We start from the raw sequence: 27,296 nt of genomic DNA, 5'->3' as shown, positions 1-27,296 counted from the left end.
ATATTTCAGTTTGGAAGATGAGCCACAGACAGGTTGGCTTCTGAATTTAATAATGATACTCTCAACCTCCTAAACGAAGATCCTTTTTCTTTTTCTTTTTTTTAAACAACTAAAGAGATCGAGGAAAGAATGGGCTTTGATTTGTCAGAACCGTATTGCGGCATATCAAAATTAGAGTTCTCTCAAAACCTCCCTGAAGTGAACCTGCACAATTGAGTGACCTTATGTTCTCTGTTGACAAGGTATAATTTTCCGACATTTTTGAATCGTCTAATAGGAGATGTTGATAGATTAATTTCATATGACAATCCGATGCACAAGAGTGACAACTATTTTCTTTTGAAAACGTTTAAGCTATTCCTAACCCAGTGTGCATAACCAAAAATGCACGCTGTTTATGTGGTAAGATCGGAAATAACTTACGCATTATGAACTGCTGCCATCTAGAAAAAACTGTCACGTCTGATGTACTACGGTGAGCAATTGTCGCGATTGGATGCAGAAATAAAAAAAAAATCTGCACAAAATAATCAAACAGGGATAAAAATTTTCGATATGATCATAGAGCACTTCAGGCAGAACAGAAACTACTATCCATTTCATAAAGATAGGCCCCTGACTTCGCGGTGCTGCCGTGACGTCCAGTCAAAACTTATATTTCATTGTCGTACCTCGTTGGAATTGCTGGAATGTTGTCTTTTCAATATTTAAGATATAAAAATTTTCTTTGTACTATGTAGTGAGAAAAAAATAAAAATTAATGAAAAAGTGCGTATTTTTTCGTACTTTTTTGGTAGATCAATGTTTATAGAGCTATATCTCAGAAAAGAGATCACGTGAAATAATTTCCTGTGTACAGTATGTAGATGCATCCATTAACTGTAAGTTGTGAAAAGTCCAATTTTCATCACTTGATATTTTTTGTGTAATTAAAACAAATGTACGACGCTCTGATCTCCTTTACCATGGTAGGTAGAGAAACGTACAAAACACTGTTCGAAGATTTGGAAGTCTAGTGTTCCAAATATTTGGAACTATTAACAAAAAAGGGTTTAGTTGGTAGAGTATTTATTTTTTAAAAAAATGTTTAATTCAACATATTCTCTGCGTTAAGCGGTGAGCCATGTTGCAGCCCAATCTTTAAATTCCCCGCGCTTATATGAAGAAACAGCATACAGTAAATAGAAGTGCGGCAACGCTGTCGTGCAGTGTTGTCGCGTTCAGGAATTTTGTAGCGCGAAGCCTACTTCATAAGAATGTAATAGGAAAAGTATTTATTATAACCTTTCACATCATAAAAATATTAATGCATGTACACATGTCCAAAATTATTGTCGCATGGCTATAAATATGTTATTGTAGGAATATAATTTGATAACGAATTCGCCTGGTATTTCTTATAATGTTAGTATGTGTATAATCGGCAAAGACATGTAGGCTATGTGGCATATTTCATGTCAAAAAAGCAGTAAATAAGAACAATAAAACGAAACTAAAATTTTCTTATCCACTTAGCTACTTTTTGTTTTACTCATGCTAATTTTCGTATTCTTTTCCTATGAAATTTATTACAAATATACATTTCCCGACTCTACATATAGTATCAGTATTAAAAGTACCCTGCAAAATCATTATCAAATTATATTCTTACAAGAAGACAGTTATAGATATGCGTCAATAATTTTGGACATGAGTGTACACATCTCAATGTAATCGAAATAAAACTTTGAAGTAACACATCCAAAAACTCATCTCTTAATCTATTTAGTTCATTCACTTTCGTCATACTCATCGCTGCTCCTGCTATCTTCCCTAATATTTATAAACAATGGCTCCATTTCTACCTCAAGATCTATCAGTATAAACACTCTCCAGCTTACGAACATGTTAAAGGTTAAAAAGAAATGTACTGTAGCCTTGGCAATCATGTGTTCACCCAAGTTCTGCGATCAATTCCCCTGCCGAATGTAACACAAAATGAGTCCTTTGTTTTCTTCCAACGAAAGTAAACAATGCAATGAATAGGTGACAAGGGCTGTATTTGCGTCTAATCACGTCGCACTGATTAAGTCTTCAACACTTCCCTTCGGTTCGTAGGCGTCAAAAACTTACACACACACTCACATCATATGGGTTCATTGCAATGGGCATTTATATTTCGTGAGTATATCTTGTGCTTTTTCATTGAAAAAGAAATTGGATATTCCTTCACGAGCGGCGGTATTACAAAAAGAAGAGGCAAAATGTTTAGCGATAATGAAAATGCAGAACTGATGAATGACTCCGACTCAGACGGTTATGAGTTAGTAATTAATAGTAAGAACATTGATTATTCTGTGCTCAGCAGGGTGGAAAAAAATCATGATTTTTTTAAAAAAATCATTTTTGTTGATTTTTTTTTATTTAAATCGATTTTTTTGATTTAAATCAAATTTTTCTCCTCGTATAATACAAGTCGCAAACTGAAGGAAAAGCGTTAGGAATTAGTATTAAATGCTAATTATGCAATTTAAGTTAAAGTATTGGGGTTGAATTTTGAATTATCCCCAATCGTTAACCTATATCAATCCCAAAAAATGTTTCTTAACCCTTTTAAATAATGGCTTTTTTAAAGGTAAATTATAGACTTTCAGTCAAGCAGCTACAGCAACATCCCTATTTATCCTAGGATCATAATACATACATCACTCTAGAGTAGAACAGCTTTTGAAACGGTAACATTCACATTTCCCTATCATGTCCCTGAAGCGGGAAATTTTGCAAGTAATAGGCATTTCTTAAAACTTTTTTTTTTGTTTTTAAATTTTGGATTCCCCTGTGTTAACGCACAGATCTCAAAATCAACTGGGAAATACTAAGGGGTGTACTAAATGTGTGTACAAAATTTGAAGCTTCTATCTTGAGCAGTAAGGGTGAGGGAACTATTTAACAATGAGCTAAGAACATTCCCACAATGCCTCAGATGCCCCGGATGTAATATAACAATTTCCTCAGACATCCCTATTTATTCTAGGATCAGGGCTGGCAGAAACCATGATTTTTATTGAAAAAAAAGCAAAAACCGTTTTTTTTGTTTAAACCCGGTTTTTCTGGTTTAAATAATTTGCTCTACGTACTTATAACACACATGGACAGAAACAAGTTTTTTTTTTTTTTTTTTTTTTTTTTTTTTTGCCTTTTCATTATTATGCAACAACCGGGTTATACTAGAAGGGGTCACATAAGCCCAAAGTGGAATCCAAACCGCTTCTCGGCAGAAATTATCCTCCGTTTGAACTCGGAACTGAGACTAATTGGCCTCAAATGCGATACGTCTGCCGACTTACTCACGAAGGACTCCTGATAAAAAATACGTTGTTGTACTAATCTTTACATACTTGTTAATATAATTGTCAAGAGTCATTTCAGAAGGAAAAAAGATAATCAGTTGCACAAGTGAAATCATTATACAGAATTACATATGGACAATTTCAAAGTACTACGGAGTACAGAAGAACTAATTTAGTCCAAGTTAGTTCACTACGACTTTTATTAGTCCAAATTAAAGAAATACGACTTAATTTGCATATCTGTAAGAAAAGTGAATAAAGATACGAATTATTTGAGTCCACTTTGGCTCTGACCCATTTATACATAAATAGTTACAAAAGTTACTTCTGATTTCAATAAATGCCTCTCATGGGGTTTGTATACCCCCCCCCCAAGTACGGCATTTCAATGTATTTTATCAATAGTAAACATTATTAAAACGAAACAATATTTAGAATTTTTTTATTGCAATTGCATAACAATAATAACAAACTATAAAAAATCGCAAAAGAAACATTCATAAACTTCTATATTTTTTTTTAAAAAAAAGTTGCTTTTGTAGTATAATTTCTCAGTAATGAATGGGGAATTTAGGTCTGAGTATAATACGAATAATATACGGGAGTGAAACGTGATAACCCACAAATATGTGTTCATCTAGCTTTTACGAACACTTACACTTTTACGAACATTTTCCGTTTTTTCGTTTTAACCAGGGTTTAAACTACCTTGGTTTAAACCAGCCAACCTTGCCTAGGATCATGATTTGTACATTATTCTCTTCATAATAAACTAGCAGCGTTCACCCCGCTTCGCTGCGGTCACCCCGGAACGCAATAAACTTTGTTACTTAGATAATTTTTACTTTTTCGCTTTCAAGTGATATGATAAAAACCATAGAAGATTGCAGTAAATGTTAACATTATATCGCCTGTCATTTATGTTAACCCGCCCCGCTTCGCTGCGGTCACCCCCGAACGCAATAAACTTTGTTACTTAGATAATTTTTACTTTTTCGCTTTCAAGTGATATGATAAAAACCATTATAACGCCTGTCATTTATGTTAACCCGCCGAGTGACACGGTCATGCGGGTTGCATATAAATACGTTTATTTTTATACCTATGATGAACTAACAAAGGATTTGTACGTAATGGACACCTGAATGGTCAATTATCTCAAGACACTGGTAATTGAAAATTAAAGTGATATGATAAAAACCATCTAGGGTCCAAATCCTAATAACCCCCCAAAAATAAAAGAAATTGGTTCAGCCGTATTAGCGTGATGAGCGGACAAAGGATTTGTACGTTCTCTTTTATATATATAGATCAAATTTTCAAACGGTACCCTTCAAATGTCTTCGGCATGTATCTGGGGCGGGTTAATCACGAAAAAACTATTTTTTTTGTTAAAAATACCTTTTTTTAAAATTTTTACTCAGTGAACCCCCCCCCCCCCCGTGTTTTAAGGAAGAGATCTGAAAATACTGAGGGGTACACTGAGTAAATGTGCAAAACTTCAATCCTGTAGGTGCAAAAGTAAGCCCGCAAAAAATAATATTCCCCAAATACCCCAGATTTCCGTATAAAACAGGATCTCAGGTAACAGTTTCCTGAGACATCTCTATTTATCCTAGGAGCATAGTACGTACATCATTTTCTTCAGAATAGAACAACGTTTCAAACAGTACCGAGGCGGGAAAATCACGAAAAAAGCTATTTCTGTTAAAAATATCTTTTTTAAAAACATTTATGCCCCTCTGGACCCCGCTGTTCCCACGCCAAGATATGAAAACATTTGAAAATTATTAAGGGGTGCACTGAACGAGTGTGCAAAATTTGTCTTCTGAATGCAAACTGTAACCCGATAACAAAAAATACCTTTTTAAATTTATGACTTCATCACACACTATGCCTCAACGCAGAAAGGCGTGAAAGCATATGTAACGTGTTTTAAAATGCCTCCTGTCTTGAAGAAAACGATGTAAAAAGCCTTATTGGTACTTTTTTATTCGAATAATGAACATACTACCCTATTGCCTAATAATATGTGATATAATTTAAAAGGAAGTACAGCAATGTTTATCAACATAACACTTTTTTTCACAAAAGTTACTGATATTTGGCAGGGGCCTAGTTTTAAAAACTTAGAACTAGCTTGCGGCATGAAATACATAAATTTCGCCTAAAGTTATAAAATTTAAAAAAAAATGGAGAGGGGATAGGACCCCTCTAAATACACCCTATTATCTGGGAACAAACAAACAGACACGCACAAAGAGAACTTTCGTCTTAAATGTCGACGGTGATTTCCCTGTCGGAATAGTTAACGATTTTAAAACCCAAACCCAATGTTACGAAAAGAAGAAAGCAGGATTGCTCCGTTACCTGTTCAAAACGGGATTTTCTATAATCATCCTCTGCATGGCACTTGTTTTCATACTATACTGTACATTTGAGTCTCCTTGTATTATGATTATTAACTTCCATTATCGAAATAACAGAACAGAAACTGGGTTTTACTTATTTTCACTTTAAATTAATTTATTTCGGAATTCGATTTAAATCAACGATTTTTATTTAAAAAATCAAGTGATTTAAATCTTGATTTAAATCGTGATTTAAATCAGACTGATTTAAATCAATCCACCCTGGTGCTCAGTGGCGTATCCGGGAGTGAACAAGATAGTAACTCTGTTTCAAGTAAACCTGAGGCTGCGCCGAAAAAAAAAAAAAAAAAAAAACGCGTCATTCTATTCAAAGGCAGATTCTAATGTAGCTTGGAGCTCTTAGATCTGAAAACAGATTTTCTGTGAAGTGTAAACTCAATATTACATATCAACTAATGTTGTATCATATAATAAACTTTGTGCGTGTTTTTATTTCTGTGCAAGTGTATTTTGTACTGCGTGCAATAAGTGAAAAACTGACAAAAAGCAACAAATTTTTGAGGACCATCACATGCAAATCCAAACAAGATAAGAGTTGGGTTTTCTAATTTTGAACACTTGGTACATTTACTGTATATCCTGTTAATTTCTAAGAAATTGGTTTAAAATCTGTGGAGACATTACATTTTAAAAATATCTCTAAAAAGCGCCGGACAGTGTGCGTGACAAGTTTAAATACCTGTCCGGCTGAGAGTGTATACGCACCAGGAAAATGTGGCAACGTAGCACTCCGTATAAACTGCGATAGCGAAGGGCGCAAAGCCGAGAAAATCATAATGTCATATTTGTGATTGTTTATCTTTTAAAACAAGTCAAAACAGTTTGGTCGAAAAAGCTACTTTAACCCCTTCAGTGCGTAATTTTCAAATGCGAACCGCTGTAAAAAAGTGTAGTTTTTTTTTTTTTTTTTTTAGAACTTTGGGATTTGTTACCTTGGTTATTTGGAATAACATTACTCATACTATGGGCAAGTATATTCGCCATACGCAATACAAAATAGCCAAAGCAAGCGTGTATATATATACGCCATCCGCACAGCAGGTGCGTTCTGAAGACACGAGTTAACTCGCCACCCACACTGAAGGGGTTAAGATCTTTCTAAAAGTTTTTTTTTTCAGATTGTTAATACACCGCAGCAATTCAGAGATAATGATGTCTCACCTTTTACTGAATAACAAGAAAATTACTACGTGTTGAGTAATGAAATTTTCAGAACTTACAGGTAATAGATGCACCTACATATCGTGCACAGGAAATTATTTCATGTTATCTCCTTTCCGAGATATAGTCCTATAAACATTGATTTACCAAAAAAGTACGAAAAAATACGCACTTTTTCATTAATTTCTATTTTTTCCTCACTATGCAGTACAAAGAAAAATTATATGTCTTAAGTATTGAAAAGACAACATTCCAACAATTCCAACGAGGTACGACAATGCAGTATAAGTTTTGACTGGACGTCACGGCAGCACCGCGAAGTCAGGGGCCTATCTTTATGAAATGGATAGTAGATGAGGTAGCTGTGATGTTCCTCCCCCCCTCATCTTCCACACTCTCCTAATATTGCACCGTTGGATAATCATTTATTTTTGCCCCTTGATGCAGACAATGCAGTGTTTGGTGTTTTTCTGATGTTAGAAAACTCGGGAATTGACAAGCTGAGTAGTTGATGGACAGAAATGGTTTAAAATAATGGTCGGTACACAATTAATTAAATAAATCCGTCCAAAAATTCTAGTGGTTTTAATTTCATCTGAAAATAGGATAGAAGTTATGCAACGACCTTATACAGTATTAACAAACATGAACACAACATATTCTTAAAATCAACAATATAAAACAAAAATAAATTACAAATAAATTAGAATTTTATTTAGCAATATTATCTTATGGCGACTTAAAAATAATTTTCTAGATAAACATTCAAAACACTGACCATAATAAACATTTTATTCGATGTTTTGATTTCTATCTATACATTTTTAAAACAATAATATTTTGACATTTTGGTCTAAAAACATATGAACCATAAATTTAATTTTCAGTAACCAAATATGGAGTCTTGGTTCTCAGATGCAAGTTGTTTTTGAGAGTGATTTATTTCAAGAGAATCATTCTGGTCTGATTTATTAGTGTCTATGCTTGCGGGAAAATTAAAACACTTCATTTACAATTACAAGCTGTACATTGAAATAAATAAGTATATTGCTAGATAAGATACTCTGGTGCAAAACGCATTAATTGTACTAAGAAAGACGAATACATATTTTTGAATGATTTAGACAATTTATGCGTACTACATGGGCACATCAATCGTGTTATTCACCACATAAGTCCTATCTTATTTTGTACTTGAATACGAATTTACAAATGAAATATTCTGAAGAAACTTAAATTTAGATAATTTACACAGATGTATATTTTGAACACATCAATCATATTACTACCGCATAAATCCTGATTAATTTTTTTGAATTTGATTATAAATTAATAAATTACTATGGTTTGAAAAGTCTTTCAACTTATATTTCTTTATTTAATTATTATTTTAGAGTTACCAAAATTATAACAACGTAGGCATAGTCTATGTGTACCGTGACCTTGTTCTATGTGTACCGTGGAACCGAATGAAACCAAGAATGTTTGAGCAACCCAATAACCCTGATACAGTGATGCCAACCTCAAAGATTAATAAAATCTCATCTCGAGAGGCAGAAATTCTCATTTTGCTCTTGAAAATTTCTCACGTTATACTAATTACAAAATTAAAATTATTTAAAAAATATGAAAAACGAAATTATTGTCGCACATTTTTTCAATATATAAGTGAACTACCCGTAAATTTCGATCTTCTACATTTACCAAGTAGTTGATGAATAACTATTTTTCTTAATTGAAAGAGACTGTTGAAAATGCTGGCAAAAACAAGTACATTTTTAGTCGATATTTAAAATGTATGTAATTCCTTGTGTCATCTTATTGTTATGAATGTAAAGATACTAGAAGAATTTTATTTTCCAGTCGTTTTGTGTAGAACATTTTTGAAATTAGTTGTTTCTCATTTTACTCGCTTTTTATTAGTTATATTCTTTGTATTTAAAAAAAGATATCAGAACACAATTTATACTTCTTGAAGCTATTTTCTGAGAATCAGAAGTATTACTCCTGTATTGGCATACAATTACCGATAATAACATTTGACAATTACAACTGGTTTCAAGATTATTGAAGACTTATTGGTCTACTTTCTGCCTATAGAGAGTGTTGCTGCTGTAGATGAGAAACCCAGTATTTGCTGCCAATTGCGACGAAAATTCCCTTTTCCAGAAATTAATGTAAAAGAATCACTAAAAGTATTTTCCCATGGGTTGGCATCATTACCCTGACAATTAATCGATCGCTCTATTCGCCAATAAATCCACAAATTCAAGTGTTGCCTGTGATATAACAAAAGCGAATCACATTATTGCAACTAATGGGAAACTATATGGATGAGTCAAATAATTACATCACTTCCGGTGACAACGTAAGTACAGGGTTACAAAGTTTCCGAACAATATGGCCGTTAGGTAAAGAAATCATACGAAGTGTATAATTCACATTTATTTTCATGCAATTGTTCTTTTAATCTCCTTCGTTATCTTCGACTTATTTATTATTTAACGTTCTTCACTTCGGAAATTTGGACAAAAATATACTTTTTTCCCTTCATTATGATGTTTATAGATCAACTCAAAACATATCAAAGTGCAAAGGATTCATAACACAGTACATTTCTTTGGAAATCCAACGAAGGCAAATAGTGCCGAGAGCAAGCCATACCGGATCCATTCTTTGGTCTATCTCCGTGAAAAGTACCAGCGTTATAAGACAGTTGAATTATTTTTAAAGGCTGCGTTGTTGTAAAGATGGCGGAATGCGCTCTAATATAATCTCTGTGTATAGTGTTTTTATTTCACTTTAGATGCATTGATAGATTGACGTTAGAGTATTTCGAGTTCAACTTTCTTTCTTTACACCGAAGTTATGTGGGACTTTGGTAGATAAATATTAGCTTCCTTGTTTTATATATGAACTGTAATATAAAATTACACGGCTGAAATTATAAACTTGAAATAACTGTGTTTGGTGAAAAAGTACCATTCTTGGTCCTTGAATGCACTAATAGAAATACAGGGTTTCTAGTCGAAAAGCATAATGAAACTTATCATTACTCTGAGATCACTAAAATACACGAAAGATTCTAGGAATATTCCAGAAATTATAAATTAGCTCACTCTGTGGTCATCCATAGTGTGTTGTATGGAGTCTATGTCTCCTCTTGCTACTGCCAAACGCAATATGTTCAGAGTTGCCATCTCAAACAGCGATTGATCAATAAATAATCCAAATTCATGTTTCACAATGATTAAGTTTCCACATTCGAACGATAACATTATTGTTCACCAAAAAAAAATCTGAAAATTATGACATGACACAAAATACGAGTCTTGAAAAAATCTTTCGCTTCTTCTGTTACAAGAATAAATAATTGTATCACGAATGGTAGCTTGGCTTAGCTTTACGTCACACGTGTATGTCCTTCCGGCTAATAAATATTTGGTTCCTATTGTGGGTGTTAATCATTCAGTTACTCAAAACTTCTCTGGTTGTGTTACTAATCTACTGCAGAAACTATTGTGGAATCAGATCGGAATGATATTATTATAATGTTATAATGTAATTACGATTATAATTCTAGGTTATTAAAGCAATGCCACAATAAATTACACACGAAATACCATACATCGTTTTCTCTCTTACTACTACAATGATATATCTATAGAATCTTCCACGTCGAAGCTGCACCATGGCATATCTACATTACTTATCGTGCTACCATCAGGAGTCACTTCTTCGGGGAAAAATTTCTTTATCAATTTATCTAGTTTAGACAGAATATCCTGATTCATGTTTTGCTCTTTCTTTGCAAGTATTCGTTTATAGACAATTGCTAGAAGGCCATCCACTAAATGAGGAGCGAATTTCCGATCTAATTTTCTCAGAGGAAACGTCTGAATGGAAGGCGCCATTAGCTTCCTGTAAACATATTTTTTCATGCGAGAGGAGATGGGTAGAAAATGAAAGGTGTTGGATGTCAACATTTCCTCTATGTTCCATAAAAAGTCAATTTGCTTCTTTAACTTCATGATATGCCCCTCTTTCTCCAGCTCCTGAATATCGCTAACTGCTAGACCCACCAAAAGATTCATCAATGCAACCACCGCAAGCAATATAAACAACGCTAACATCACATGGAAAAGAACAGAGGAAAAAGGATCCAGATTATTATTTGCTAGAACAGGATAATCAATTTGGCCGATCCACATAACCATAGTTTTTACAAGAGACTGCCAAGGGTGTCGAAATTGATCCACTGTATCTTTAAGAATAATGTGAAACGTAAGGGTAAATCCAATAATTAAACAAGCATATACTTTGATAAACTTGAACAAGTTATAAGCAACTCGATTGAACATTACAGCATAATTTCCTGAAGTAGGTAAACTGCCCGTTTGATTCATAAAACCTATCCAAACCATTAACGTTGCAATGGCTATGATGTCTTTCACCCATGTCTTACCGTAGTCTGCTATTGACGCTATGAGGCATAACAACTGCGGGACTAGTCTCCACAACGCGGTCCAGTCAAATATCTTTTTCCTAAGAATTAACGTAAGGGCAAACCAATCTCTGATAAGCATCAAGCAAGACATAATACCCAGAGCAACCCGAAAGCCCATCATGACATTATATTCACCCTGGATGTCATAGCGTTCAGCAAAATACACAGCCACTACAAATAACGTCATTACAAACACAAACAAAAAAGCGAAACAGATGCTAAATACGTGGAAAGGTCTAAGCAATCCACTTTTCAAAATCACGAACGACTCTAACAGAGGGTGTTTAAGTACCTTCAACTGATGATGACGTGATAAAGCGTCTAGTATAACCTTCATAACACATGCCTGTCTTTTATTATCATTTGGACACATAAAAATCTTATAATCTAAGTGAAACTCAAATCTAGGGTCCATAGGACACATTCCATTGTCACGGACATGTAAATCTAGTAACTTTTCTAGTACATTTATTCCCCGAGGTACTCGGGTAAGAAGGGCTTGTGCAGCAGACACAGAAGTTTTTGTTTTAATAGAAAGACATGATCCGTTCATAACTAAATATTCAACAATTTCCCTACAACCACTGTATGCTCCGTGATGTAGTGGAGTCCAACCTTCGCCATCTTGTGCATTAACTGCTGCACCACACAAAGAATCTGCCATTGGAGAGGTACGTAGACAGCTAATCAACGTTTTTAGGCATTCTTCTGAACCATTTCTTGCTGCCAGATGCATACATGTTCGTCCCAAACTATCCTTTTCTAAAATCGTTTCACGGCTCCACTGAAGATCTTTTGTTATGAGACGCTTGAGGACTTCATACATTCCTTTCTGAGCAGCAATGTGAAGAACGGAATGTCCATTATCTGTGCGAGGTGACTTGAAGTCTGCTCCATTCTCCAGAAGGTAAAGTACGCACTCTGAAGAACACCTTTCAGTTGCCACGAGAAGAGGAGTTCTGCCCGTTGAATCTGGAACATTGATAACAGCTTTGCAGTGGTCAAATTCCAGGATCAAGGACAGAAGCGACATGTCCTTTTTAAGAGACGCTAAGTGGACAATCGTTCTAGGAGGAGCTCTTGTAACTGAAAGATAAATACATTTCGCAATTAGTTAATGGCTATCTTTGATTAACTTTTTATTAATGAGTTTACTAATAAGATTCGGATTTTAAAGTAAAGTATATTTTTTGAATATAAAATCCTAAATTTGATTGCTTCTTTTCTTTAAGTAAAAATCGGCAATATATCTATTTGTATTAACTATCAAACATAACTAGTACTTTGCTGACTAAAAAAAGTCGCAATACAAAATCAATATAATATACATTTAAAAACAAACTTTAAATTTTTTATATCTATGAGACCAGTAGAAATAAGACATATCGACTTCTCATTTATCAAAATATATTAAAATACTTAGATTCTGTGTTGAAATAAAGAAATTTATAACTTTACACACACACACACACACACACACACACACACATATGTATATAGATAGATAGATAGATAGATAGATAGATAGATAGATAGATAGATAGATAGATAGATAGATAGATAGATAGATAGATAGATAGATAGATAGATAGATAGATAGATAGATAGATAGATAGATAGATATACACATATTTGTGAATTTACAATTCTGGCTGATGTACCGCTGTCATAAAAGGACTATTAAATTCAGATGTTAGTGACAGTAGGTGTACGGGACATAATTTGTATTCGAAGAACTGCATACTGGAATGTACACTACTTGATACTGGAATGATACTACTTGATACTTGTTGTGATATGTAGTAACCTCCCTGCTAGAGACCTCTGACTGACGTTTCCGAGGTTTCCATGCGATAATTCAATCGTATTGAATATTTTTTACGTAAGAATGCAGTTTCCAGACGGTAACAACACGGTTTGGGTTGGACAGTCCTAGATTTATATCAATCCTCCCAAGGATTGTTCAAAACTTTTAATGTTCCAGATTTTCTCCAACACACAAGTTAATATCATTAGTGCAATATTTTGAAATCATGTTTTTATTAATTCTGAATAATCAAGTGATAGGAATAGTTCAGTCCCGACAAAACTGAAACTATCCCTCATTGACCAAAGTTCCAGAGAGTTTTTTGCTCTCTGGAGTCTGATAATATATATGCAGGGTGACTGGTAATTCGGTGCATTCCTTGTAAGGGGATATTGTACACGTACATTGGAACATTTTCACCTGTATGAACCGGAGGTCGCAAATCAATATTATCTGAATTGCACATGTAAGATTTCTTTGAAATTTGCAGGCTAATGAGAGGTGCACGAGAAAGTTTTACCCTGAACCACTTCCACATATTGTAGAGCGACGAAATTTTACATGTGTAATCTTACATACCTAAGTAGGTCATGTGGTGGTATACAGCTCGTATTTCTGAACCACTTTTGTGTTATAGGTCCGACCGTGAAGTAAGGTGTAGTGGTCCAAAATCCATTACTGCACTTCAGAAAGCAGCGTGGCAACATCGCAGAAGTACTTGCCCCTAGGAAACGACTTCATCTTTGGGAAGAGGTCGAATGAAGAGGATTTGGGGATCAAGAGAAAACGCGAACTCTTACGTATTTCATACTCAGGGTCGTGCATCTGTCTGACCAAGATTCGGGCAGTAAACGGGTGCGTTGTTTTTCAGGAAGTGGACAGCTATTGTCTGCAAGCCAGGCTCTGGGATTGCACAGAATACGGCAACGCACACACCAGTGAGACATAGTATATCATGGTAATTGTGGTAAAGGATTTTGGACCACTACACCTTACTTTATATTCGGACCTGAGGTCCTATTTCGAATTCGAGATACTGTGGATGGTGGTCCTTATCAGCGTAAAGGAAGTCACGCATACGTAATCCAAAACAGCATATTTCATTAATGTTCAATGGGTGTACGGATTATTCCTTGCAGGGCGAAATTCCCAGATATAAAATCAACCGAATTTTGAGATTTGCTCTGACTTTATGATTGGTCCAAAGTAGAGATGCAAGGGCTCGGAAAAAAAACCGGCTTTTTTGGAAAAAAACTCGGTTTTTTCTGCTTTGCTTTTTTGCTTCGGAAATTTTGGGCTTTTTTCAAAATACTGCTTTAAATTGATAAAACAGACTTTGTATCGCTTCTCTATAACACAAAAAACCATTTAATTAGTGGTTGATGCTGATAATAATATAAAACATCGAAAATAAACTATGAATTTCGAAAAAATATTTCAAACAATTTTTCTTCAACATATTTACATTATGAATTCCACAGGATTAACCAATGTATATAATAAGAACTTTTTAACCTCCTATATACAAAAGTAAGCAGAATTGGCAAGAACCGTGGTTGTTTTTGAAAATGCCAAAAACCCGTTTTTTGGGGGATGTTTAAACCAGGCTTTTTTGGTTTAAACCAGGCTTTTTTGACTTAGATTTTTTGCTTTATGTATTTATATTACATATTCACAGAAATAGCCTAAGTTTGTTTCGCCTTGATGTTATTAGGCAACAGCGGGGTTATGCCGGAAGAACTCCCATAAGCTTAAAGAAGTGCGGTCAGTAAATTTCTTAAGTTGAGAATCTCCCGCCCTAGCCATTGGGAAAATCCCGTCATTACTTGAAATGTAAGACAATAACGGGGAAATCCTGTTATTGCTTTGCATCTAAAATTTAAAGGTCAACGTACCATAATCAGTACGCTAAAACTGAGGTATTAAATTACAAATTTAGTACCGGTACGTAGATATCATTGAAAGTCCAATCCAAGCTAATGTTGGAAGCTACGTAGGCAATCGATAAATTTTGCCAATTTCTATCAATATATTTAAGCAATATTGGCTTCTTTATAATACAACACGCATTTAGGCATGTAGAAATACACAATTTGGTTTGTTTCGTATATTTAGGCTTAACATCCTTACGAAATACCGAGGTTATCAAGGAAAAGACTTTCGCTTAAACTGACATCCGAACCGCTACTTGGGTTACGCATGAAAGAAGGACTGTGGTTCGACCGAGAATTGAACATGGGACACCTTGATTAAAAGGTGAAAGGGAAATAAAACTATTGCAGGTGGTTTGATATCTGGAAACGTTACCATGAAGTTCACACGATTCGCATTTTTCATTCTTTTTATTTTTGTGGTTTAAACCAGTTATTAAAAAAAAAAAAGTTGGTGTAAATCAACCAACCCTAAAAGTAAACACTTCTTTTTAAAGAATACACAAATAACTAGCAAAATAGTATGTAGTATTTTTACTTCAAAATATTCCATACCCTCTTTTTGAAACAAAATAAAATTAAAATAAAACATAAGAGAAATACTTAGATTTATATGATACACTTAAAGACTGCACATCTAGAGCTTTTGGTTCTGTATATTCTTGAAATTCTACAGTTAAGTTTTATAGAACCACCATCACAGTTTACCCAATCCTCAAGTTTTCTGAATTTTTAACAAGAGGGATTCAACATATCATTACGGAACTCCCCCCCCCCCAAAAAAAAGACTACGGAATATATTTAAGTTAAGCTAAATACAACTGCACAACAAACATGACTGAGAGATTAGCTTTTGCGCTTCTATCGGGAAGTCCGGGATTCAACCAGCATTCGACCATTCTGACAAAGCTTTTCTTCATTCCATCTGTGAATGTAGAAATAGTGCGTGTACTGTGAGTTGGGCGACTTCCTTTTTTTATTGTTTTTAAATCGTTATTATTACTAATTACCAGCAGTGACGGTTTTGCGAAGGTTAGGGGGGCGGTCTTTCGGACTGAAGCCCGTTCCCCAAAGTTACGGAATGTCTGCAACAAACGAAATATCTATTATTTATGCCTTTACTCATAAACTTTAAGCTCCCGTCAAATAAAAATTACGAATGTTTAAAAAACTAAACATTAGTAAGAAACCCTTCCCAAAATACTTTTCTAAATCCGCCACTGATTCTCAGTATAAAATGATTTTTAAAGTTGTATCCGGAAGATTATTACTAAACATATAAACGAAACGAAATATTAGTTATGCCTGTACTCATAAACTTCAAGCACTTCCCAAATAAAATTAGGACTTTTTAGGAAACGAAACAATCAGAAAAAAACCCTCCTAAAGTACTTTTCTAAATCCGCTACTGATTATTTGTATAAATTGGTATTCAAGGTTGTGTCCGGAAAATTATTGCTAAATCACTTCACAGCTACAGTATAACAGAAATGTGGAAGTACGGTTTGACGGATATATTGAAAAACGTACGCTTTGACGGATAAATAGAAAAACGGGCAAGTTTAACTTTTGCGCTAGAAGCTAGAGTACTAAAAGCTCTTAGAAATGAAACACGGATGACAAACTAGAGAAGAAAAAAGATGTCGATAACTCAAAAGTTAAAATAAAGTTAAATAGCCTCTAAAATTACCCTCAAATACTACATTCTTCATGTTAGCTTTAATTCGTAAAACATGTGCTCCATCCATCTTGATGGTGAATTTCAGAGCGAAATATCACATTCAGGTCATGGAATTCTTATCTAACTATAGAATATACTATAAGAAAGCTATTTAGATACAAAAATCATGAAGTTGAGAAAAGCCAAAATTTCCAAAATTCTCGTTTTTTTCCCAAAAAAGCCGGCTTTTTATGTGAAAAAAACCATCGATTCAAAAAAGCCGGCTTTTTTGCATCTCTAGTCCAAAGTAGGCAAACGATAAGTCTTAATAGCAATGAACACAGAATCCTTTGGCACGATGTCGAAGTGTTAAGAATCGTCAGCAGCACGGTCTCTCGTACTTGGGAAAACGCATGGTGCGGTGTTTTCTCTCACACTTATAAGTGAAGAAAACGTGAAATATACCGTGACGAAATACATATCATCAGACGTTATTCCAAACACAAAGAAACATGGAGTTGCCGGTTCCTAACACTTCCGCATTCTCTCCGAAGTATTCGATATCAATTGTTGTCAAGATTTACTTCCTGCCTACTTTGGACCCTTCTTGAAATCAGGGTATATCTGAAATTGAGAATTACACTCTATAGGGAATTCAAGCTTTAACGTATTGACAATTGATGAAATATGCACTCTTGGATTGTGTATGCCTGGCTTCTTTTACACTGATAACAGTCTCTCGAATTCGAAATATGGCCTCTTGAAATTTGACTTTTTCGCGATTTTGGACAGCCCTAGCTCTGAAACTATGGACTTTTCGCCATACGTCCATGTGAACATTGAAGCCCATTTTATCCAGTGTATACCTGAGCGTCAAGGGAGGACTTTAGCCCCTATAGCCCCCTTGGATCCAGCACTGTATATATATATATATATATATATATATATATATATATATATATATATATATATATATATATATATAGATAGATAGATAGATAGATAGATAGATAGATAGATAAATGGATAGATAGATATAATATTGTAGCAATAGGATATTGTATTGTTACCATATTAAGGGCAGTGTAAAGAATTTCATCATTGTATGAGTTAAACTAGGGTTGTAATATTGAAGACATGGTTCAATCATTACACAGTCACACACAAAAAATAAAAGTTCTGGGCACCGGACCACAAGGTGCGGATTCGATGTATTTTGTTACACAGGATCCAAATTTCGAAACCTTGGAACGATCGATCATGTCAATTTTTTTATGGGCAAAAACTTTATCGGTTTTAGATAGAGAGGATACATGTAACACAGCCCTAAAAGAAAACAAAATTTCTGTGCACCGGACCCCAGGTATGGATTGGATGTATTTTGTTACACAGAATCAAAATTTGAAAACCCTAGGACGATTGACCGTGTTGACCGTGTGACCTAGGACGATTTGTATTATGGACGAAAAACGTATGTACTGTCTTACGTACCAAAATTCGCTGAAAGTTTTCGTCCATAATAATAATAATAATAATAATAATAATAATAATAATAATAATAATAATAATAATAATAATAATAATAATAATAAATGACACGGTTGATCGTCTTGGGGTTTAGAAACTTGGAAACTTAGATTCTGTGCACCAAAATACATCGATTCCATTCCCTGGGGTCCACTGCACAGAACTTTATGTTTTTATTTTAATTTCATTTTATTATTATTATTTTTTGTATGGCTGTCTTACATCTATTCTCCCTGTGAAAAATCGTTAAAGTTATTCGCCCATGAAAAAAAATGTCACGATCGATTGTCTTGGGGTTTCGAAATTTGGATTCTGTGTAACAAAGTACTTCCAATCCATATTCTGGAATCCGGTGCGCAGGACTTTAATTTTTTGTGTGTGGCTGTGTTATAAGTTAAAGAAAAGAAAATGTATTTGTAGAACCTCCCTCCAGACTATTGACGTCATGATATGTATGCCAGTAGCGACTCGTAGTCTGTACAAGCACCGGTTGCAATGTTGCAATATCAAAGGTATGTAGGTACACGTAAGTGTTCCCCTCCCCCAGCATTCTTGAGTCCTATCCAAGAAATATTCAGCAAATATGAAGAGGAAAGTCTTTTAAGCTCTATTTGTATATTATTGATTAAATTATTTCTCGAATATTAATTTAATATATAAGCTATTTCCTTTTTTTCAAACAACCACTATCAATGTACGTTTATATACTATTTATATACAAAACCTCTACACTCATGTTATTGGACACGAGATAAATCGAATATATAGTATGTGCTGTAAGCCATGAATGATGGCGTTAATCCGAAAAGAAGAAGAAGAAAAAAGCAAGAAAATTGCATGCACGCAGTTACACAAAATTATTTAATTATATAAACTATGCATTATTTTAGAATGGAAGGTCTTTCTTCGATCTTTCGGGGTTCAAATTTTTCTATGATTTTATTGAAATCTGAAATGCTGCTCGCCAAGTTTCTCTGAATAGAAAGCATCGCTACCGCAAATATTTTCCGCTTTATTTTCTTTGGGGTCCAGAAACACCTCTCTCCTCCGACAATATGCATTTTGTTAGCATTTCTTTGTATAAATATACGGAACAAAAAGTCCATTTTCAGGAACCACGTATTTTTTTGTCTGTAAAGAAGCATGAAATCTAAGATGTTTTCCTTTGAAAATTAAAAAAAAAAATAGTTTAACATTCCAGCAAATTAGGCTAAAGAAGACAGATGATTTGATATTAATTTATGCTCTCCGCCGGAAATCGAACACGGAATCATGTGCACGAAGGACACAGAGCTAGGAATTAGACCCGTAGTAAGACATTTTCTTCTTGGAGACTCGATTGACCCCCCTTCCCCCCAGAATAGGATTTTTTTAAAAATAAATCTTATCCCAAGAATTTTCACCTTTGTATTATAAATGTTAAATAAAATCTATTGACTTCGAACGACCGCCCCCCAAACTTTCAGCTTGGATCCGTCCCTGCTACCACCAGACTTATATTTGTTCCTTGCGAGTTTATGTTTTGTGAATAACTTCTTTCTTCCACGCGTCTGTATCTTCTTCACCCTATCAACTGACTCAAGCGCTGCTAAGCGGAGGAATTCGTAACTATTACAGAAGCTGACCAGTTGCGGAAAAAAATGCAACCGTAAGGGACCAATACGGGAAGATAGGAGCGTTGCAAGAATAAATCCACTTCCCCATGTTAAGAGATAGGAGCTCGCTGCCATATGCTCAATGTTACTGCTTCCAGTGGCAACGTTCGCTGCCACTGGAAAGGTAAATCTCTCTCTTTCTTTCCGTTTTTTAATTGACTTTTTTCAGAAATGCATCAATACTGTTTTGCGCTCAAGAGCAAAGGTTTATTTTTTACTGATACACTACTTTAACACTTAAAAATATTTTTAGTATTTAAAAAAATATCCGGTTGCACAACCATGCAACATATAGTACCAGCCGCCACTGATGTATGCTGTGGTATTGTAAACATAGAAGATTTGAAAAGTAGTGCGTAACACGCAGAAAGTATTCGGGAATTTTCTGAGAAAAGCTTGGTTTTTATTCTTGTTTTAAAATCTAATTTTCAAGAAAAAATAACTTATTTTTTCTTTGTTTCGAAGCAAAGTATGAAACACTGAAGTTCGATACAACACGAAATAGTTACAGATTACGCCAATAGATGGCAGGCACATACATTCTGTGTGAAATGTTTGTATGTTCCTGCGCTGCAGTGATGCCAATTGAAGGGAAATTTCCCTTGGCGCAGGGAAATTTTGAGTAAATTTTAGAGAAAAGGGAAAAAGGGAAATTGCTTGTAATATTTCAATATTGCAGGGAAATTTGAACCTCTCTTCAATCATTTATAGATTGAATGTATTTACGTATCTAATTAATCTCATTAAAATTCAGTATAAATTCAACATCCTATTTGTTCCAAACACAATTCGTTGCACATATTTCACATAAATTCTCACAAGTTATCTTGCTTTGCATTCGTTAATATTTATCACCATTACACGTCGATCAACATATTCAGTTAAATTCGAAACATTACAACGATGCTTATTTAAAATCTTTTATCAAAATTAATCTTCCGATTGTTGAATTAAATGCAATGCAATAAGATTAAATATTTCTCAATTAAATTATCACTCCAACTATTATAACAGTTTGGTTTTCCCAATCAGAAGATGTTTTTCCCAACCAAAAAATTGATTCTGAAGAGGATTAATCAATGTAAGAGAAGAAAATCTGCGTGTCGTGAATGTAAATATGTATATATGCGCGAATACTGGGTCATTAGTGTATGTGTGTTTGTGTAAGTTTACAGATTTCCTGGTGACTGTGTGCACAGAATTATAAATTCTTAAGAATTCCACATCTCTAAACTTTGTATTGTGCTTACGAAGATTCCTCGTGTACAGCCAAAGACAGTAGCAGCTAGAGTTTTCTTTGTAATTGTTCGTATTCGTTTCAGTAAATATGGGAGTTCTGTTCTTAAGTAAGTACATACCAAATATATACTTAATAATTTCTTTGTACCTTAGGTTACATTAATATTAAAATCTATCATGATATCTATAATAAAAATTAGTTACGTAATATTTATTTTATATTTTTTATGATTTATTTAGGTTGTCCGTCCTGACCGAGGTATTTATAGGGTTTTTCCTCAATCACACCAGGCAAATGCAGAGATTGCACCTTTAACGTAGGTCCTGGCCTACACCTTTCCATATCCTTTCCCCTCCTCTATAGTGACGCCTTAGATACCTAAACAACAAATCAAGTTCAAATTCTGCGTAATGTGCCGTGTCGTCTTCGGAATGAGGCCGACTGTGGAATGAGGCCGACGAGTGTGGACACGACACAAGAAGAATCAATCCAAAGAAGGATAAAAACAATGTAAAATTAGATTGAGCTATTCAAATTTCATTGTAAGAGTCACTATTGGGTTGTTTTAGATTCATTGATATTGTCATATTATGTTTTCTTTTTTTTTTTAAAAAAAAAGTAAATATGTTGGAAGGAAGGAAGAAAAAATATTGAAACTGTTAAAAGTGTAAGGAGAGTTGGTAAGACTGTTAGAGGAAAGATTGCAGTCGCGAATAGTGGGCGTGGTCTTAAAAATCCGAATCGACAAGCTAAAGTGGGTCCCGTGCCTACTTTACTTGTGTTCGTAATTACTTAGCCGGAAGGTTCCTCTGTCGTATTTATTTAACCGGAATGTTACCCTTCTGTTTCGTAGTGGTATTGCCGGATGATTACTCTGTTCTTTTTGTATAGCTGGAATAGTGTCAAAACGGAGTATTGGTATAACGAGAGGATTTGTGCAGTCAATGGAGTTTTGTTTCGTTTCGGCAGGATTTCTCTTTTGAGAATTTGTTCACCGTTTTTATTCCTGTTTTGTGTGATGAGAGTATTATCGTCGACTGTCGATGAAATCACATTGGTGTTAAGTCAGTTAAATAACGAAGTGATCAGTAAAAATGGAATGTTTTATTCCTCGTCTATTCTATTCTCGCAAGCAAACTTAGTGGCAAGTCAAACGGGCTCTTTTTGTTTCCTCGTTTTGTGGTCGCTAAGTAATGAAAGTGAATAGTAGAGTGAAAGTTTTCTTTCATAGTGAATTATATGCTTGTGAAATAGTAGCACAGAGTGTTATTTGCTTTATAAGCTTATTCTTGCTTTTTTTGTTACTTCTGTGCAGAGGAATAGTGAAGTTTTAAAGGGCAGTGCTTGTGGGGCCTATTGTGCCGAGTGAAAGCCCGCTTAGATCACCTTATTAGTAATTCCTATCGGGCACTAGCTGGTGTGGGTAGCTTAAACACCAGAAATATTTCTTTCTTGCTTTTCTTTTTCTTTCGGAAACTAAGGCATAGAAAGTTTATTGCAAGGAATTACTTTACTTTCGAAAAAAAGACTTCTTTACCACCAATCTGATTTCAATCGAACATCAGAAAGCTCAGACGGAAGCCTGACTATCGAAAGAGAGCGAGCATTACACATAGAAGGTAATCCATACTATAAACAAGTCAAGGTGAGTGTAATTTTTGAATTATTACAAGTAGTGACTGTGACTTGTCTTATTCTGTGTTTTGTGAGGTTGTACGCTTTGAAATCCACTTCAGGTTGTATTGCTAAGGCAATTCCATCATTTTTTCACCCTTATGAAAATTTCTAGAATTTTATGGAATTTTCCATCTTTTCGGAGTTAAGTAGTACGGGCGACAAATGTGACCAATTATTAAAAATCCTTAAGAATTCCATTATTTCCAGTTTAATTTGGTTTCTTTTACAGTATTTGGTTAAGATTCATTTTATATGAGAAGTTCCGAGTATTTTGCCGTTAGAAAACTAGAATGCAAATATCTTTTCCTCTAACATTCTCATTCCACTTGATTGAAAAGAGTAATGAAAGAAATTAAAAAGGTATTGATTAAGAATTGTGTGAAATGTTGAATAATATATGTTTAAATTAAGAATTGAGATTCAACATTTTCATTCCACTTTTATAATATTTTGAGACTCAGAGTTCATATAATAGATGCATTGTTTAATACATCATATAGTCATATTGTATAGACTTGTTTGCTTGAAATTGAATATTTCAGTAATAAAATATTATTAGAATTCTTAAAGAAAGAGAAATTTAGATGCGCGCTTGTAAATTGTTAGTTTGATTATCTTTATGAATTCAGATACTAAGTAACGTTTATAGAATCATTGATATTTAGAGGAACTTAACGTATTGCATTTGTAGTTTCTTGCATAATAGAAGATATATTTAATTATTTTTTGGATATTTACTATTTAGTTTTAAAGTTTATTAAAGAAATTTTTGCTTATAGATTCACTCAGGTTATTTGATAGTATTTTTTATATAATTTTTTTGATTGTATTTTTTTCAATAGTATATTTACACTATTCTAACGCAATAGTGCAAATATACAACCCAATATTGTTAATAAAATTGTTATTGAAAATTGAATTGTTGTTGTCGTCATTTATTTAATATTTAATAATTTGTTTCCTAATTATTTTGAATTTAATTTTGTTTGGAAATATTGGAATGATAATTCTCTTTCACACTGACTAGATGTATGATGGAGAACTAAATCTTCTGGTTCAAAGTCCCATCGACTAGGCGTTAATCGGTTTGCATTCGGTCTGACAATTATTATTATTATTATTATTATTATTATTATTATTATTATTATTATTATTATTATTATTATTATTATATCTTTGAATAATAATAGTTGTTGGACTGGGAGCTTTCTGTGTATGCTAGGTGGAAGGGGCGTTACAGTAAGCTCAAAGGAAGGTTGTCAGGTATCTGCTTGTATGTGATTATAAGATTGCGGTGAGGGGGTGGAAGCGAAAACAATTAAAAAACGTTTACTAAATACAGTACTTGAACGTTTTGGATGAAGGGAAATTTTGTCCGGAAAAGGGAAATTCTGAAGCTTGTGAAGGGAAAACGGCTCTGAAGGAATTGGCATCACTGCTGCGCTGTTGGAAGAAGATCCTTCTGTACCAGAGTTAGCAAAAATTCTGTGTATAATGATACCGCAAAAAATGCATTATAATAGGATCAGTCCATACGAAGTGGTACAAAGGTGGTTGCTCGACTATCTCCGAAAATCATAAAACTTTGAGTGTGACGAACCTTGTGCATAAGAAGTTTAATAGCAGTATTCACGTTATCGTATGTACGGCAAGGTGACCAGAACTTTTACTCAAAAACGGGACGCATACGAATCGGCGACGGGGAGGGGGGCATTCGACATTGCAATTTGGGACTCAGCAGTGTTTTTAATTTACAAAATACACAAGTAAAAATGATAACACAGCGTTTCTAACTTAAGTACTACTCCAAGCACAGAACACTCAATTCCCATTTGAACATTCAAAGGTTCCAGACACAGCTGAACCTTCCCGATGAGTGTTGGTACGGAAGAGTGTAGAATTTGCATTGGCCATTTATATTTTGAATAATAATTACGGGAGACCTGGGTCATTTTTGCTTAAAAACGGGACATTTAGTCGTCCCGTTTGAGAATCAGAAAAAAAAACGAAACAACGGCTGAAAATAAGGGACTGTCCCGGCTAAAACGGGACGTCTGGTCACCTTGATGTACGATACAAGCGTTCTTGAGGTGGCCGTCTTTGTTGTCAGTGGAGTGCCATTTTTCGCATTTGGAATCGTTTACGAAAACTACAGTTGCTCAGGACGTACGTATCAGAAGAACTCCAAACATAAAGGAATGTTTAAAGGAGAGAGTGAGATACGTGGAGAATATATACTCTTGCTTCTACATAAATATGTAGGATTGCTAACCAACATAGGCAGAACTAGAGGGGAACTAGGGGAACTATGACGTATGACCCTTTTGCTACCCATTTAAGGATGGAGTGACTAATTAGCATACTCCTGTTTCGGAGAAAATTATTTTCCTCCTACCGCTTAATTCCCGTTGGAACCATTTACTTGGGCTCAGTACTGTAATCATTGATAAAATCGCCTGCTATTTCTAGAGACTTCTCAATCTCCATGCTACCAGGAAAGGCGTGCTCTGATATCACACATCAGAAATGGCTGCTCTATAGACGTTTGCCGTTCGATTTCTGAGAGTAGAAAAAAGAAACTTACGATCTCTGGGAGGAGCGTCTATTTTGACTCCCTGTTTGAGAAGCCACCGAAGTAGGTCAGTCCATCCCATCACAGATGCTTTAGCTGCAGCCCAGAAGCCATCTTTTGACAAATCACCACCAGCTTCCACCATTAGGGCTAAAACACGTCGAAACCTGTGAACAATATGGAACGTTTTATTTTTACTATGAAGATTTCAAACATGTTAAAAACACAATTTTCATAATAAACTCTATTCATATTTAAAGGAAAAAGTCAGCAAATTGAAATAAAGGGTATAAAGTTTGTACTTTTTTCTTCCTTCCAAAGTAGATTCTTCTTGTTGACTTTTCAGATCACATCCGCTGTCGTTTTGCCTGTTTCCTTCTTGCTACCACGTGACAATATATTGGCTTTTAACAAATTGTCGTTGTGTATAATCAAAATTGTGATACTCTTCTTAGGTATCGTGAAACTGCTTGAAGGATAGTGTTTCTTCATTGCACTGCAATTGTGCTTCTCTCTGAGTGGTGATACCTTCGGAGGAACTTTATACCCACTGTGATAGCGTACATTCTGCAGCATTCATTCCTAACTAGATCATCCAAATGCTTGACGTAGGAGGGACTCTTATCATAGAGAATACGCTGAACGAAGGAGAGAGAATGAGGTACGTAGAATCTAATAAAACAAGTTTGGCAGTGTAGTTATCTGAAAATGCCACAGTGGTCGAATTGGAAATAAATTACTACCGGTATGCTCGTAGGCATAGACTTCTTTTAGACGTATTTCAATATAGTAGACCTTATTTTTATTAAATTGCTACAGCTATAATTATTTTTAGTATCTTAATTTATTATCTGTATTCCATACTGGCTCGTACCGTACTGATTTGATCATTGCATAACTATTCGGTACGCTTTATTTCTTGTCACAACTGCCAACGCATTGCATAACTATTCGGTACGCCTTATTTCTTGTCACAACTGTCAACGCATTGCATAACTATTCGGTACGCTTTATTTCTTGTCACAACTGTCAACGCATTGCATAACTATTCGGTACGCCTTATTTCTTGTCACAACTGTCAACGCATTGCATAACTATTCGGTACGCCTTATTTTTTGTCACAACTGTCAACGCATTGCATAACTATTCGGTACGCCTTATTTCTTGTCACAACTGTCAACGCATTGCATAACTATTCGGTACGCTTTATTTCTTGTCACAACTGTCAACGCATTGCATAACTATTCGGTACGCCTTATTTCTTGTCACAACTGTCAACGCATTGCATAACTATTCGGTACGCCTTATTTTTTGTCACAACTGTCAACGCATTGCATAACTATTCGGTACGCCTTATTTCTTGTCACAACTGTCAACGCATTGCATAACTATTCGGTACGCTTTATTTCTTGTCACAACTGTCAACGCATTGCATAACTATTCGGTACGCCTTATTTTTTGTCACAACTGTCAACGCATTGCATAACTATTCGGTACGCCTTATTTTTTGTCACAACTGTCAACGCATTGCATAACTATTCGGTACGCCTTATTTCTTGTCACAACTGTCAACGCATTGCATAACTATTCGGTACGCTTTATTTCTTGTCACAACTGTCAACGCATTGCATAACTATTCGGTACGCCTTATTTCTTGTCACAACTGTCAACGTTAAGTTTGCTGTTTACCCTTCTCTCTCTCTCTCTCTCTCTCTCTCTCTCTCTCTCTCTCTCTCTCTTTATTGGAGTATACGAGGAAGAAACTGTGATATCACTAAGTACCCAGTTGGAAATGACT

At 34.7% G+C, this 27,296-nt stretch overlaps 1 protein-coding gene across 1 annotated transcript; it reads right to left on the bottom strand.

Moving 5' to 3' along the window:
* Nucleotides 1-7,412: 7,412 nt before the first annotated feature.
* On the bottom strand, nucleotides 7,413-25,659 carry LOC145691572 (transient receptor potential channel pyrexia-like). Its single transcript, XM_081766981.1, has 2 exons — nucleotides 25,511-25,659; nucleotides 7,413-12,515 (listed from the first exon to the last, which is right to left on the bottom strand). Exons 1-2 carry the CDS (start codon nucleotides 25,641-25,643, stop codon nucleotides 10,570-10,572), a joined length of 2,079 nt encoding a protein of 692 aa, XP_081623107.1. The 5' UTR covers nucleotides 25,644-25,659; the 3' UTR covers nucleotides 7,413-10,569.
* Nucleotides 25,660-27,296: the final 1,637 nt, after the last annotated feature.

The sequence above is a fragment of the Thermobia domestica genome, chromosome 8, assembly GCF_964235325.1.
Source record: "Thermobia domestica chromosome 8, izTheDome1.hap1.1, whole genome shotgun sequence".
NCBI classification, from domain to species: domain Eukaryota; kingdom Metazoa; phylum Arthropoda; class Insecta; order Zygentoma; family Lepismatidae; genus Thermobia; species Thermobia domestica.
Note: the sequence above shows the minus strand (reverse complement) of the source record. Positions and strands in the feature narration are given on the sequence as shown.

Bases quoted from the DNA above. Each gene is read 5' to 3' on its own strand.
- LOC145691572 (XM_081766981.1), bottom strand. From the start codon at position 25,643: ATGGTGGAAGCTGGTGGTGATTTGTCAAAAGATGGCTTCTGGGCTGCA. The intron at 12,516-25,510 runs GTAAGTTTCTTT...TTTATCTTTCAG, and splicing joins AGACGCTCCTCCCAGAGATC to TTACAAGAGCTCCTCCTAGA.